A 15,382-nucleotide genomic window follows, 5' to 3' on the forward strand; every position below is an offset into this window, starting at 1 on the left:
ATGCATCAAAGGTTTTTTTTGTTTTTGTTTTTTTTTCTAAGCATTATAAAATCCTTTCCTGTTCATCACAGGATATCCAATGTTTTAATACTTAGGCAACACTGGCTTATAAAGTCCATGGTTGAATATAAGCCTTGCAGAGTTTTTGTTTGTTCGTATATATATTTATATATATATATATATGTTTTAGTAAGTAAGGATATGAAATTCAGGATTTGTGGGTTTTGTTGGTTTTAAAGGAAACTTGCAATACTCTGTCTCCTAAACGGTATCCATTAAGGCTGGCAATTGCCATGGCAGCTTCGTCATAGTTGGTCATAGTGACAAAGCCAAATCCCTTGCACTTGTTGGTGTTGAAATCGCGGATCACCTTGACGTTATTAACTGCTCCGAAGGGGCCAAAGAGCTGCCACAGCACACTTTCATCTGAGTCGGGAGACAAATTGTAGACAAAGATACACCATCCAGTCCCAGTGTGGCCAGGAATATTCATTCCAACAAGGCTCGTCATCCCATCAATTGTGATCGGGGAAAACCTACCAAATAAAAAGAGGGGACTATTCTAGACATAGCGCTTAGCACAAATTACACGGAACTGAGACTTAAAATAAAGCTCATTACGGTTTCATGATCCAGTCCTTGGGATGTAAACTATATGTCCATCTTTGCTCTCAGTTACACAGGTGCCACTAACACCTACTGAAATGAATGGTAGCTGGGAACAATGTAACAGACGAGAACTGGGCACAATGACGTTTCCCTTCCACAATAAGTTCTAGTTTGCTGTGTCTGAGGTCTAATAAAGGGAATTCTTAAGGAACATCTAAATAAGCATGGGCCAAATCTTGCAGTGCTAATTAGGAATTTCACTGAATGAGTAAGAAATGCAGCATTTGGCCTGACATTTCTATCAATAAAACAACTCAGCTAAAGGACTGTGGACAGAACTGCAAAGTTACCAACGATTTAACACGTTACATCCCCTACCAGACCCTCATGGAAAAATGGATCTCTTAGGGCTTGGTTTTAACATTGTCAAATTTCAGCAATATCTCTGTATTGAGCCTTTTTATATATCCTAAAAGCATTTGAGAGATTTTTAGATAGAAAACAAGAAGTTTTGTCTGTTTCTAGTATACAGACTTTTATTCAAATATATTTTTTAAAAATTAATTGTTGGTAACGTTATCTTAAAAATGTCTGTGCATATCAATGAGCATATGTGTAGTAATTGTAAAGTAGGAAAACCAGTGCATGAAGACAACTTGCTTGGTTAAATCACCCCCTTTAGCAGTTGATAAAACACCATCATTTTTGAGGCCATTATCAATGGGTTACATTTAAAGTAACTGTTACATGTAAGAAAAGTCTTGCTAAAAATCGTATTTCCACACTGAATTTTAAAGCAGGCATCCTCAATGAATTTTAATTCCTATACTGAATAATTCTTACCTTTGTTTTGCAATGCAGATGTGCAGACTGCAAGCTCTCTATTAGAAAACTTGTAATAATATTTATAATATTTTTAGTTACATTTAGTGAATAGAACTCCTTAACATTACTCTACTGCAAGTGGAAGTGAACAGACAATACAAGGAATTTTAGTGTGTTGATTGCTTATCTTCTATGTGGAATTACACTTAAAGTCTTGACTGCCCTTTGACGTACATCCAGAACACTTCTGGATATTGCACCTAAATAGAGAAATATCACTCAATTTTTTCTACAGCCTGCAAACACTTATGCAAATCAGCAACTTTATTCACACACATAACAGCTTGGAGGACTGGGCCCTCTGACTCATATGCAGGCTTGCAAAAGTGTTCAGGGTTGCAGTAACTCTACTCTTATTGAAGTCACTGCAAACAATTCCTACTGAATTCCACTTTAGAAAAATCCCACCCAGAATATCTGTAATGCTTTTTTTTTCATTTTTGTATACTTAAACTAATTATCATACTGGCACAGCACCGTTTTGCTAGTGTAGACTTCTTTGTGCATTTCCTCAGCTGGTGCAAACAGACAGCTAAAGCTGTGCGAATAACTGATTTTTAAGTTTGCGAATAGTTGAGTCTGGATTGAACTAAACCTTCAGTTCAAACCAAAACAAAATATTTAGTTTCTGATTTTTACATTTTTAATTTTTTTGTATTCTAAAATTAAAATAAATTTCTAAATGAAAAGTTGTTTTGAATCAAAAAATCAAAATGTTTTGCTTCAAAAATGTCTAAATGAATCATTCTGATTTTTTGGGGAAACCTTTTAGGGCTTTAAAAAAAAAAAAACACAACACTGAAGCAATTCAGCAAAATCAATACACCTCTACCCCGATATAACGCTGTCCTCAGGAGCCAAAAAATCTTACCGCGTTATAGGTGAAACCGCGTTATATCGAACTTGCTTTGATCCACCGGAGTGCGCAGCCCCGCCCCCCCGGAGCGCTGCTTTACCGTGTTATATCCAAATTCGTGTTATATCGGGTCGCGTTATATCGGGGTAGAGGTGTACAAATATGCCAAATGTTTCTGTCAAAACAAATCCACCGTTTTCAATGAAAAAAAACATTTTGTCTGAAAAACGTTATCCAGCTCTAGACAAAGCTGGAGCTATGTCTTTTTATACCAGCTGAGAATCTGGCCCATTAGATAGTAAGTTCTCTTCTCTACAAGGAATACATTTCAACAAATTGAGGGTACAGCTAATTACTGAACAAAATCCTTTCAGCCAGCAGAACAGGCTTCTTTGAGTACAATCAGCAAATGGGATCTTGAAGTTTGCAAACTTTAACAGCCTACATAAAGGCCAGCAAATACTATTTATGCTGTTATACTTTATACGGAGTGTGTTTGTGTAAGAATATTTGACTGTGTACTTCCATACAAATCATGTTAACAGACTGATTATATGGTGCACACACAGTTGTGCAGTACAACAGTATGCTAGTTTTTTGGATCTAAGGTTGCCAAATGCACAAGAAATACGATTATATAATTAAAGACTTGCGATGCACATGCACCATGAGTCAAAGGTTCATATTCAACCTTAACATTATCATTTTTTCCAGATGTTTGAGAATTCAACTGTGCAAACTTAATCTTCCCTTAATATAATTTTTAATAGAATTTTCTATGTTTATTTTTAAACTAAAATAGAGCTATTTAGCTATACATCACCAGAATGCCTTCTAGCACTTTCAGAGGTTCACAAGAGAGAGCCTCTCTCCTCCAAACCTCAGGAGCTGTGCAGCTTTTACCTGCTCATGAAACCTTAACTACAGCAACTGCTTCATCTCTCACTATAATATAGGCTGATGTGGTATAAAAGTTTACTGACATGAGTTTGGGATGGCGTATTATTCACTAGTGGCAAAGCCGTGAATTATAGAAGTCAACCCCAATGAATCTTTCATTCCATGCCAAATCATCCTGTATTTTGTATAGGATACATATTTTATAGCAAAATTTATCTGGGGATGTTTTAGAGACGGTTTCAGAAGTTTTTATTTATACATCCAAATAACACAGAGTTTTCTAGGAGGGTAAGTACAATTCTTCAGGACTTGCAGGGAGAAGAAAATAACTAACAATTTTAAGAAACTTCAATAAACACTGAAAAAAAAGCTGTTGTGATGTTTAATGCCTGATGTCTCATGATCTATCAGTGCCAGAAACAAAAGCCTTAGAACAGCGGAAAGGAGATACCTGGCTCTCTAACGATATTAGTCTGCTTTTCCTTGCCTTGATGAGTCACATGAAATCAGAAATTAAACCTTCCGCAGTCTAGGACAGAACATGGTTTGTCCTGTACCACAGGTCAGTGTAATTCTGGGTAGGAAATTAAACATTTGGGAGAAAAAAAAATTCTCAAACAGTTATTTGTAAGTGGCAGCTGTTTGAAGCTGCTAAGAGTTTTGGAACGTTACTAGCAGGACTGAAAGATGGATTAGTGGGCAGACTGCAGGTGAGGCAGTGAAAGGGGCATAATGAATTGCAGAACCATGCAGCAAATTTTGATTCACGTGCTGATCATGGGACACATGATTTGGGTTTTTTGGATAGATGTAAAACATGTAATTTGAAAGTTACTTTGGCGTACAAGTAATCTTATGGTGTACATGGCATTACGTTGCTCAATTGCCATTACTGTAGTAGTTAAGACTTACTCTACTGTCCACTTCTGAACAGTTTAAAGATATACTTACCATGCCATGTTTGGGATGAGCTTTATAAAAGAGCACCTAGTTTTCATGAATGTGCACGGCTGACCATTCCTGTAGACTAAGGTGCTTCCTCAGCTCATAGTGCAGGGCTATAGGTGCACAGCTCTGCATAATGTCAGGAATGAGACTATGCCCCTATAGTTCTGAAAGGTTCCCCAGTGTCGATGTGTGTCGTTAACAAAGAGGAAACACTAACATATATCAACTTCTTTTTTCCGATTGAACATGGAACACACTCATTATGGAACATGAATGTTTCAAAATCAACTGAGCTTTAATTCCAATCTGAACACACAAACCTGTGTAAATTAAAACAAACACACAAAGAAACAAATCACAAGCACTAAGAAATATTGGCAACAATTGTTAAACCTGTAACAAAAGAAACTTAGGGCTGATTAAGGTGCATACAGTTACACTTTTAAAGATAACTTTGTGGTAGGACACAGCTAGAGGAAAGGATGAGGCTATTTAATTCTATTTTCCTCTGACAATTTTCACAGTATCAGATCAGAGATTAGCAAAAACTTCAGTTTAATAGTTTTGATTCAGGAAAATATGCCATTTAGCAGCACTATTGGTGTTAGAATACTTATAGCTGTTGCACCTAAACCATCTGAGAAGCCCACCTGTAAATAAAAGAAAAGGTGAAAAAAACCCACACACAACTTTTGAGTGTGGCCTTAAAGTAACAAAACCAACTGAAGTCCAAACTTAAAAAAAGAATTTGACATGCTGGTGGAAGAAAAGAAGGAATTAAAAAAAATAAAGTTAGTGATTTAAAAAATAAATTGTAGCACCAATCTGTGCCAACATGGACATCTGGCAATCTGTGGAATTCTAATTACCTCTTTACGCCATAGGCCATATTAAGCAAATTGTCCAGCCTGAAAAGAGAAGGAGGGTCTTTGGGTTAATGTCTCACAGATGGCAAGATCGCTCAATGGAACTATTATTAATAATGTTCCATTTTCAAAGAAGAAATGTTCAACAAGTTTCTCACACATCTAAGGAGTTTAGGAAACAGGAACTCTCTTGAGTTTCAAACTGCATTCAGATTTCAATCACAATATTTAATGCCATTTTTAACATGCTTTGAGATTTCAGAAAGGTGAACTCTCACTAAATAGCTATATCTCAAGATTTGACTGAGTGTTAAAAATTCCCCTTTGATTTTTCATTTGTAGATTATATTAGTATGAAATCATAACAAGTACAATACTTCAACAGTTCACCTTTCATTGCAATAAAACTTGTGAATAAAATGTTACAATCCAAAATTAGAGGAATAGAAACATACTGGTTATAAGCAACTCTTGCTTCCCAGTTTCACAAAACTGTTTAGACTTTTTCTTTTGTTTAGAAACATATTTAGTAATAACGATCTCCAAAAGCTGCCAATGTAAATTACCATTGAATTTGGGAAATTAAATTTAATCTACTTTATGTTTAATACACAATATGAAAAATCCTTTATCTACATAAGGAGTCAGTGGTAGCCTCAGTGGCTTTTATACCCTTACCAAAGATGTTTTAAATATACACTTGTTTTCATATAAACCAGGCAGGTGACTGACCTTTTCTGTGTTCTTCTTTAATTCATTTCAGATTTTAAAATTTGCAAATTTCACAGTAAAATAAATTTAATAGCTAATATTTATCTTAACCACGCAAGTAAGTCCAAGCATTCCTATTTAATATTTTTTAAAGAAAGACCTTTTGCTAAAAATGCTAGGTTGCCTAAATATTATACATAATCAAAATAACACAGAGAGAACCCAGTACTGCTAATACTGTGTTACATATGAGATACAAGCAGTACTTTCAAAATGTAAATCATAAAACATCACACAGCATCTCAGCACTCATATCAAAGACTACACAAGGTCTCTTTATACCTTGAGCAGACATCTGAAGCTAATAATGTCATAAAACTACTGCTGAATAGAATAAACACTCAACTTTTTGCCAGCCACCAGCCCTACACTCAATGTTAAATTGAAAGTTGCATGAAAACCACAATAATACTGCAGAAAAAGTTGATAACAAAACAAAAACAAAAAAAAAAAAACAGAAAAGTCACTTTCCATTTCAGTATCAATATAACCTTTTATTCTGTCATCCTTTACCTAAGGCCTCATGAGATCTGATTGTATAGTTGAGATGTTTTAGTCAATATGGAATGACTATGGCTGTGAGCAGATTTTCCTGTTCACTCACTTGGAAATAATGTTTTATTTGACAAAGAAATTGAAGTCAATCTACAATTCCAAAATACATTTTTAACACAACCCCTACCCCAAGTCATCATAGATGGTAGAGCTCCAGTTCTTTTGCAGATCGATAGTTACCTGAATCTCTGAGCCTGGTGGTGTAGTGGTCCAGGGTAGCGTCTGTTGGGAGACTGGTACAGCTGCGAAAGGAGTGCCTGGCTTGTCTTCTGACTGGGGTTATTGGCGAACTTCACAGTAATTGGTTCTGTAGCACCACTAGGTTTCTGGCCATTTAGTCCCTTTATGGCTTCTTCTGCTTCTATTCTCTTATCGAAACGGATAAATCCCACACCTCGAGAGACACCTGGGAATAAAGAAAAGACCTTGTTAAATAAAGGTTAAAAAAAAGTAAGAACAGCTTCAGGAGTCTTTCACATATCTAAGGAAACAAAACAACATGTTCATTTTGATCTGAGTTCAGAACACACTACTTTGTGATATAAAAATTATTTTCCCCATCAAAGGGAAAAAACCCTGCTCTCTTAAGATCATTTACTGAACCTTCCCTCCTACGTTATATTGTGATAATTGTAGCAGATGACAGACATACAAGTAGTAAATTGCTTGATACATTCCCCTTAAATATGGATTACCAGTAATTTTTAAAAGATTCTGCATTTAAAAAACACCCAGTGCATTTACTTCCCCTTAAAGTTACATATATAAAGAACTGTGTATGTACAGTAACATCTATCTCTATACGATTACATTTTACATCCAAAGTCATGGCTTCTTACTGTACATCTGTACAGTTTGCTGCTTCACTATAACCATTCTGCTTCAAAAGCATTTAAGTTTGCCATTTTCTGAAAATACTTAAAGTTTTAAAAAAGTTTTTTTAACCTGTGACTTGATCAACCAGAATTCGTGAGGTGATGATGCGCCCATATTGTGAAAATAACTGTTCTAGTTCTTTCTGGGTCATCGTTTTTGGAAGGCCGCTAACATACAAGTTAGCATCTCTGATTGATGCTGAACTTGGACGGGCGTATGACACCTAGGGGATTAAAAATAAAGAATTAATACACTTTCCATGAATGCATGTACCTCATACATTTAAATCAACAGATTATTTATTGTCTTTACAATCCATAGCATTGGTTTAAATAACCCTGCAATTCAGATTTTAGCTGTTCTTTTACAAGCAACAAGGACTAGGAAAATGTGAGGGAAAACAAAAGGAAAGCAGGAGATAACTTGAACAAATGTAAGGATAAGGCCTCTCTAAGTGAAAGCACAAAATAGCTACTGTACAGCGGTAGATTAACGCACAACTTCCCACGCACAGCTTTGTAAATTTACCCCATAGTCTGTGGATGTACAGATAATTTACTGTATTCAACACAACAATCTTTGAATATACCAAGCTTTCTGAGGTTCCAGTGTGTTTTGTTTCAAGCACTTGAAACAGATCAGGTTAGTTGCAAAGAGATCTTTTACACTATATCCCTTTGTATTTTCATTCTAAGCTGGCAACATCTTTCCTTGCTGAATTATAATGTACTAGTGTATCAGGCTAAATCAACATCTACGTCAGGAACCATAAATACAGTGTATCTGCCATTTTATTTCAAAAAGTCCCTTGCAATGTAAGCCTGAAACCAGACTGTAAAAATACTATGCCCAAATAAGCAAAAATCCAGTTGATGCATTACGTATGTATTGTGAAAAAATTATTACACCAGATTTCTGTTAAGGGCTTAACGTTTTTCTACCAAAACGCAAACACAATCCAAATAGAATTTCAAATGGGTTTACATCTGTACCACACTCATAAGCAAAACTTAACACTTACTGTATTCAGAATTCTTTTTTTATTTTAAAAGAAAAACACACTCTTAAAAACAATCTACATCTTAGATTAATAAAAGCACTCCCTGATAAAGGTGTTTCTTGCATGGCTAGTATGAAATAAAGATTGTGAAGAGATTTATTTTACAGCACATTTGAAACACTGTTCGCTCTAACTTTCTGAACAATTTGAATTTCATCTAATGCAATGTATTTAAATCTACACATCTATAAATTCCCACTGTCTACACATACGGTATACGCAGGTAGGCAGGGGAGGGAAGGTCCAGTCACGAATATGATGCATTAAGCAAGCCTGTCTCCCTCTCCCCAACACAATGATAGATGTCTTTATGTGCTCCACACCTAAAAATAGATGTTGACTCAACACAGAAAAGTACGTGAATGACTAATATTTGCTTCCACAGCCTTTTGCATGTAACAGGAGACAAACTCTCTACTGATTTTACATTGTAAAGTTTTTGGTGACTTTTTTTTTTTTAAATAACTCACGTGTTTGTACATAACTTTTGTTAAAACTCATGTTAAACAATAAGACTAAAGGGAAATGGATGAAAAGTAAGGAAAATGCTGAAAAAGAGTGTAGCTAAAACATTTACACCCAAGATGGCAGGCACAGACAATGCTATACCATGGCACTGGCACAAGTAACCAGTCTCACAGTTTTCCAATATCAATGGAGTAAAGAACATTGTAGGTGGGATTTCAGTAAGTGCCCCCATGACTTCAGAGCTTGAGTCTCATGGACTTTCAATGGGTCAAGTGCTCCTAAGTCACTTACAGGCCTTGTAAAAGCCCACCCTGGGTGTTTAGTGTGGCGCTGAGAGTACAGTCCATGTAGCTCAGCGTTCCTTCATGTAATTCCTACATGATGCCTGATGGTTTGGTGGAGAGGTCCAAGGGTTTCATAGACTGGCCTTTCATCTGTGGAGAACACAGTTAAAATCTTGTCTTAGATCATACATGAGTTTGGTGGTTTCTTATTCTCAGTTTATGTATAATCACAAAACCGCCACGTATTTTGGAGCAAGTTATGGGATAACTGGCAGGCACTGCTTAAGGCGGATCCAGAATTAAAATAGCTGGGGTGGGGGGGTCACATGCTAACTCTGGAGTACACTTGCAGGGCAACATCTGGGAGATTTCACAGCACTTGTTCACTCTACGCCAGGCTTCAGATGCTATGATTAACCTCTGTTTTCAAGAGAAATAAACTACGTCTTGGCGTAAAATCCTGGCTCCACTGAAGTCATAGAGAGTTTTGCCACTGACTTCAATGGGGCCAGGATTTCACCCTGAATTTTCAGAAAGAATCTACTACCTCAAAATAATTTTCTATAAACAGCCTATCTTAATAAGGGCACACAGTCAAGGTTCACACCTCTAGAATTCAACCTACTTTAGGGGGAAAAAAACACTTTAAACCTACCCTTTGGAAAAATCTATCTGCTCCTAAAAACTGAGAACTGCAAGACACACAAAATTCTTTGGCAAACTGCCAAATCCAGGTCCTGGGTTTCTTCACATTAGCACATTCAGCAACCCAGTGCCTTATTCTACCCTGAGCAGAAAAGGTATATGGATAGAGGAAAATACCACTTTTGGGGGCACTGAAAGACTGGGATTCTTGTATATTTTAATACTCTGCTCTGTTCTTGTGAGCCATGCAGACAGGCAAAGTGGGTGGAGAGAGAGAGAGAGAGATTGTGCAAAGTTCACTCTCACACAAACACATCCACCCACACCGCATGTAAACCACATCATTAACTGAGATCTAATTTTAGTTCCACCTGCCTTAAAACAGTCAGGTTGCAGGGGATTCTGGGCAAGGAGCTGCCAAAGGTTAGTCAGCGATCCTCAATCTCCAAGACATAGGGTTCGGAGTGTGAGATGGACACAAGGCTAGTGAAGGCTATTTCTTCTCCTCAGTCTTTTCCCGACTTCCCTCCCAGGTCAATCAAGTACAAATCCATTGGTTAGACAGACCCATCCTCTTAAGTTATTGTTCAATTAGTAGTGTGCACCCACATGTTTTTATAAGGGGTTACAGGAAAAAATCCCAACACTTCACCATGCTGCGAAGGGGTCAGAACAGTTATTATGGAGATGTGCCAAAACAGGCTCCCGTTTTGTTACTGAAAATTGTAGAACACTCCGAAAATGTGTCGCACGAATTCTTTATGTTTACACTTATCTCCCATTAGGAACCTTAGTTTGCTTTTACCAGCATGAGGGATCTGAAATACAAAAGACTAGTTAAAAAAGAAAAAAAAATCCTTACAACTGCAAGTTCATATTAATGATTGCGAACAGGACAACTGCAAGAGAAAGGTTGGTCCTGGCACTTTATAGCTTGGAAGTGGAGGGCTGTTCCACTCCATCAGATCATTTTCAAGCTGCTTGGGTCAAATTGCCAAGGGAGACAATGTGATATTGTTGGGTTTGTTTTATGGCTCACCAGTTTCCAATGTTAATTTGCATACATATATACACAAAATAATTATGGAGAAAATATTTTTGCTAGACTACTACCAATCCTACAAGAAATAGGATTTCAAAGGACTGTCTCTTCATTAGACAACCTTCCGTTCTTAAGAGACTGCCCTAAACCCTCTCTAAGAATTATAGGACAGATGCTAGCTCCATCCCCTTTGTGCTGCTCAGTGCTTTGTGACTCTGTTTGTCAAATGACACCACTGTACTCGGTGCTGGATCAATATACTTCTCTACTCAAGCCACTCAGGAATGGAGTAATTTGCTGCAGCCTCCCTTTGGCAAGTGTGCAGTACAAACATCATGCCTCAGAGTTATGTGTGTTCCAGAATTTCATGTCCTCCATGGATGAAATTACGTAATATTTTCAGTCCACTGGCCCAGAAAAATCTTCAGGTTCAACAGGAAGACAAATTCCTCCTATTTCCTCATAGCCCTCAAGAACATAAACTGATACAGTCTAGTCTTCCTATTACACAGACCCTAACAAAAGCAGTAAAGGAGGTGTGAACTTGTCCCATTCCTCTCAACAAGGCCAGAACTCTGACGCTTAAGAGCAACAATTTAAATGCTGACAACCATTTCGCTGCTGATACGCTCAGCTAATGTGTTTATCCAGTTATTGGACATACTCAAAATATGATAGACTTATTTGTTCATCTGAAATAAGACTAGACAGTTTAAGTTAACAAAATTACAGAATAGCCTCAGACTTCTTTTCCCCATTTGGTCCTTTAGAGGAACTTGTTCCTCTTGCACTGCAATGATGTTCCTTGTCATAACACAGTGGTTTGGAGTACATCAGCTCATCTCTATCTGGCTGCAAAAGCTGCTTTATGTGACATAAGGTGCTCACTTCTTGTCAAGAAATTAGTGCACTGACTCTTGCACTGCTCCCAGTCAATGTCAGCTTGGAGCTCATGAGACTAGTGTTGAGCATTTAACCTGTGAATGTCGCATGCACAAATGCCCTAAGACCACGGGAACAACTCTTATAGCACTATTATTCAAATAGCTGAGACATAGCTACAATCTTTGTAAGTTAAGGTACAAGCAATGTTTGCTGTGCTGCCAGTGCAGCCCTGGGATTTTGTAGACTGTCTGTGAAATGTGGTCGAGTGACAAAGACAGTTCACTCTATAATGACCTTATTAACAATTCTGAAAGAGTCTACTTGTCCCTTAGATGGACCTAGGGAGGAAGGATGGTCTTCTGTTCAAATCATTAGACTGGGATTCCAAAAATCTGGGTTCAATTTTTGGCTCTGCCACAGATTTTCTGTGTGGCCCTGGGAAAGTCACTTAACCTTTTTTGTCCCTCCGCTCTCCAGCATTTACTTCCCCTTGCCCAACCACTGTCTTATGTATTAGATTGTAAGCACTCTGATCGTAATTGTCCTTTATTAGGCATATGTCCAGCACAACAGGGTCTGATTGAGGTCTCAACCTGCTACTGCAATACTACACCATGCCCACTCTCCCAAAAAATCCCGCTGATTTATATTCATTACTATCCACTTCCCCGTATTTCCATTCGTTACAATATTTTTTTTATAGCTGCCTTCACTTCTCCTCTAAATCACATTTTTTTTTTAACCATTATGGCCTTCTTGTTGATTATGGGATTTTGGGCATCTCCTAAGGTGTTCTTAAATGATTGCCAATTATCATTCAATATAATTTCTTCATCCCAGCTGATTTGGCTCATAATTGTTTTTCACTTTGTGAAATTGGCCCTATTAAAGTACCAACTATAAATACTGTTGTTCTGGACTTTATTCTGGTTGAATATTATAAATGTGATGAAGTCAGGATCACTTGAACCTAAGCTAACATTAGTTTTAGTTCTGTGATCAGTTCCTCTTTATCTACCTTTAAAGAATTTCCCCATGTTGGCCACAACACTTTTTGAGTTAGGAAATTGTCATATATAATGTTTAGAAATTCCAAGAAACAGAACCCTTGCCTCCACATTTCCAATTGCATGCTCTAACTCCTGCAAAAATCCAGATTTGTGAAAATACCCTGCAGAAAAAAACCCTACTGATTTGGCCAAATTCCTTGCATATTTGTGTCATTCCTGTCTAAGAGCCAGAGCATCATCATCCCATAAGACTACTCTTTTTTCCTTGGGGTCGTGAGTTGTTTTACACTTGGCATTTCAATGCAGCTTTATTGAGATTAATTATGATTATAGATAAGAAAGAAGGGTCTGTCCCATTTCTTCAGGGAGGCTATCCATAGATAATGACCAGGCAGCACTCTGGGAAACATCAAGAGTAGTGCTAAGAGAAATAATTGCTCATGATGCGTCGAATGGAAAGGACTCCTTGGCAAAAGTGAAGCAGTTAGAAAGTAAGAGATCTCAATTAGAGCAGATGCACAAAACTGAGAGATAAAGACTCTCTGGTGCACGCTGAATGCAGCAAAGCCAAATTAGAATCTTCACGAACGTAAGCACTGAAAAGGTCCCCTTCGTTATAGCGACAGTGCTATTATGGGCAGAAGGGTGAAAGAGAATGTTAATGAGCATCACGAAGTCCAGAAGGTTAGACAGACAGAGCCGCCTCTTAAAGACCAAAAAACCAGGAAGCAAGTTAGTAAGTTTTCTGAGCTCTGCGGTACCGTTAAAGCTTTTTGTCTGAGATTTTATCACCATGGCTTTACAATCACAGCAGAAAGTCTCTCTGTTATGACTAATACTCATCTGCTACACAGTGGAAAAAAATACACTTAATTTTAAAAGGAACAGGCGGGGAAAAGCTATCTGCCAAGTTTGCAACCCATAATCTGTATTTTCATAAAGAGAAAGCAACAAATGCCCATTTGTTCCCTTCCCCCTCCCAATACTTATAAAGCTTTCCTGGGGCTGGGGAGGAAGAAGCAGGGTGCCTGAGTGCAGCTAAACGTACTCGACAGATCGGTTAAATGCACCTTAGGTGCGGTCACCCTATTTCAGAATGAAACGCCATTATTCCAAGAGAGCATCAATTGGTATGTTCAGCCACCCCTTTCCAAGGGAGCACCCTGCTGCAATTATCCATGCTTTTGTCACCTGGAGGTTAGATTACTGCCATGTGCTCTACATGGGGATTATATACTGAGACCATGTGGAAACTGGAGCTAGTGCAAAATGGAAGCACCCACTTATTTAGCAAAGCATCATGCGGAAGGCACACATCGTCAGCACTCTGTAATTAGCATCACCAAGCTGCCAATACATTTCTGGCTGGAGTTCGCTATGTTGGTTTTAACCCACCAAGCTCTAAATGGTTTGGGACCTGGTAACATACTGCTGCAGCTATGACCAGAAGCCCACCCTCAATCTGAAGGGGATTGGGTGCTGCTGGCAGAGCATTTGTGGCTTTGGAAATCCTTGGTCTGCCTGAGGCGTCATTTGTTAACATTTGGGCATGCTTCACAGCCAATTTTTTCTTTTCAGCATGACTGGGTGTGAGGGGGACTGGTGACTATTATTTGCTTGCCTTGCAGTAAGGTACAGGCAGGTCTGAGTGTGCAAATAATTTTAAAATCTGGCATGGTGAAAAAAACTAAAACAAATACATTAACATTTTAAAGTAATGCTGCCACATTCTGCTGTAGAGAAACACAACAGTAAAGTAGCTAATCAATCTTTCTGGTCTTAGCCAACATTTTATCCGATGTGTTTTAAATTATCATCATCACCAACACCTCCAGTCCCGGGGACCTACACAAAACAGAGTTTAGCAACAGCAAACATTTCTAACTAACACTAGAAAGTATTAAATATCAGCACTTATATATTGCACTATTAACTTCATTTTCAAAAAGCGTGACATTGTAGTAACTTGAGATGCACAGAAAGCCTTTGATCACACTGAATGGTCTTGGGTGTTGAATCTGTCTCTAAGCACAGAAGTTTAAAATACTGGATTATACTAGCAGGAATCAGGAATTTAAGCCAGGTTGGTTCTTTATGCTAGCCCAAATTTTGCCTGATAAGATGCTATTTGTCAGGACCTCCCCCTGCACCTCTTCTGTTTGTTCTCATGAGATAGCACACTGCTTACTTCTGCCAGAGAGGGAGGAAATCTATTTCTCTCAAGGTAGGGCAAGGGAAAGTGAATAGGACTGTGCTTTCGGCAGACAATACTATTCTTTTGATTTCAAACCTCCCTTCAAAGTTCTATATCCCCTCCTTGTTCTAACGCCCTTAAACATAATGCTCAGATCTTCTGAATCATTTGAGAACATTATGAAACACTTCCTCCACATCCTCTTAAATGTTATCCATTTTATTCAGTGCTCAGGAGCAGAGTTTAAGCAATCTGTAGGTTATGCAGAGTACATCTTGCTTCCTTTCTGATATTTCATTCAACTTCTAGCCAATCTTCAGCATTAGCAGTGACCTTTACAAGTAGGCTGCCATAGCACTTTCTTGGATGGACATAATTAATCTTTTTAAAATGGATACCAGCTCCAGCAGATGGATTTGTTTCAAACATGAGACATATCTTCATTCACCCAAAAGTGTTTTGTGGAACTACATAAAAGTTTTCACTGCAACTATAAATAGTGTCCCCTCCCTCACAAAAAGATGACAA

At 37.9% G+C, this 15,382-nt stretch overlaps 1 protein-coding gene across 5 annotated transcripts in view; it reads right to left on the bottom strand.

Moving 5' to 3' along the window:
* Window positions 1-208: 208 nt before the first annotated feature.
* LOC112112193 (ELAV-like protein 4) overlaps window positions 209-15,382 on the bottom strand; it is a 53,950-nt gene continuing 38,776 nt past the window's right edge. The window contains exons 3-8 of one of the 5 annotated variants that reach the window (XM_024207998.3): window positions 7,336-7,489; window positions 6,571-6,796; window positions 5,068-5,106; window positions 3,715-3,723; window positions 1,769-1,795; window positions 209-557 (exon numbers count right to left, since the gene is read on the bottom strand). In XM_024207998.3, the coding sequence (XP_024063766.1) occupies window positions 209-557; window positions 1,769-1,795; window positions 3,715-3,723; window positions 5,068-5,106; window positions 6,571-6,796; window positions 7,336-7,489 (804 nt within the window). Of the gene's footprint in view, window positions 558-1,768; window positions 1,796-3,253; window positions 3,257-3,714; window positions 3,724-4,487; window positions 4,505-5,067; window positions 5,107-6,570; window positions 6,797-7,335; window positions 7,490-15,382 lie in introns of all 5 variants that reach the window. The other 4 variants (XM_024207999.3, XM_026651872.2, XM_024208002.3 and 1 more) reach the window with 4 other exon arrangements.

Source organism: Terrapene carolina, unplaced genomic scaffold, assembly GCF_002925995.2.
Source record: "Terrapene carolina triunguis isolate 2854851 unplaced genomic scaffold, T_m_triunguis-2.0 Scaffold104, whole genome shotgun sequence".
Classification (NCBI taxonomy): domain Eukaryota; kingdom Metazoa; phylum Chordata; order Testudines; family Emydidae; genus Terrapene; species Terrapene triunguis.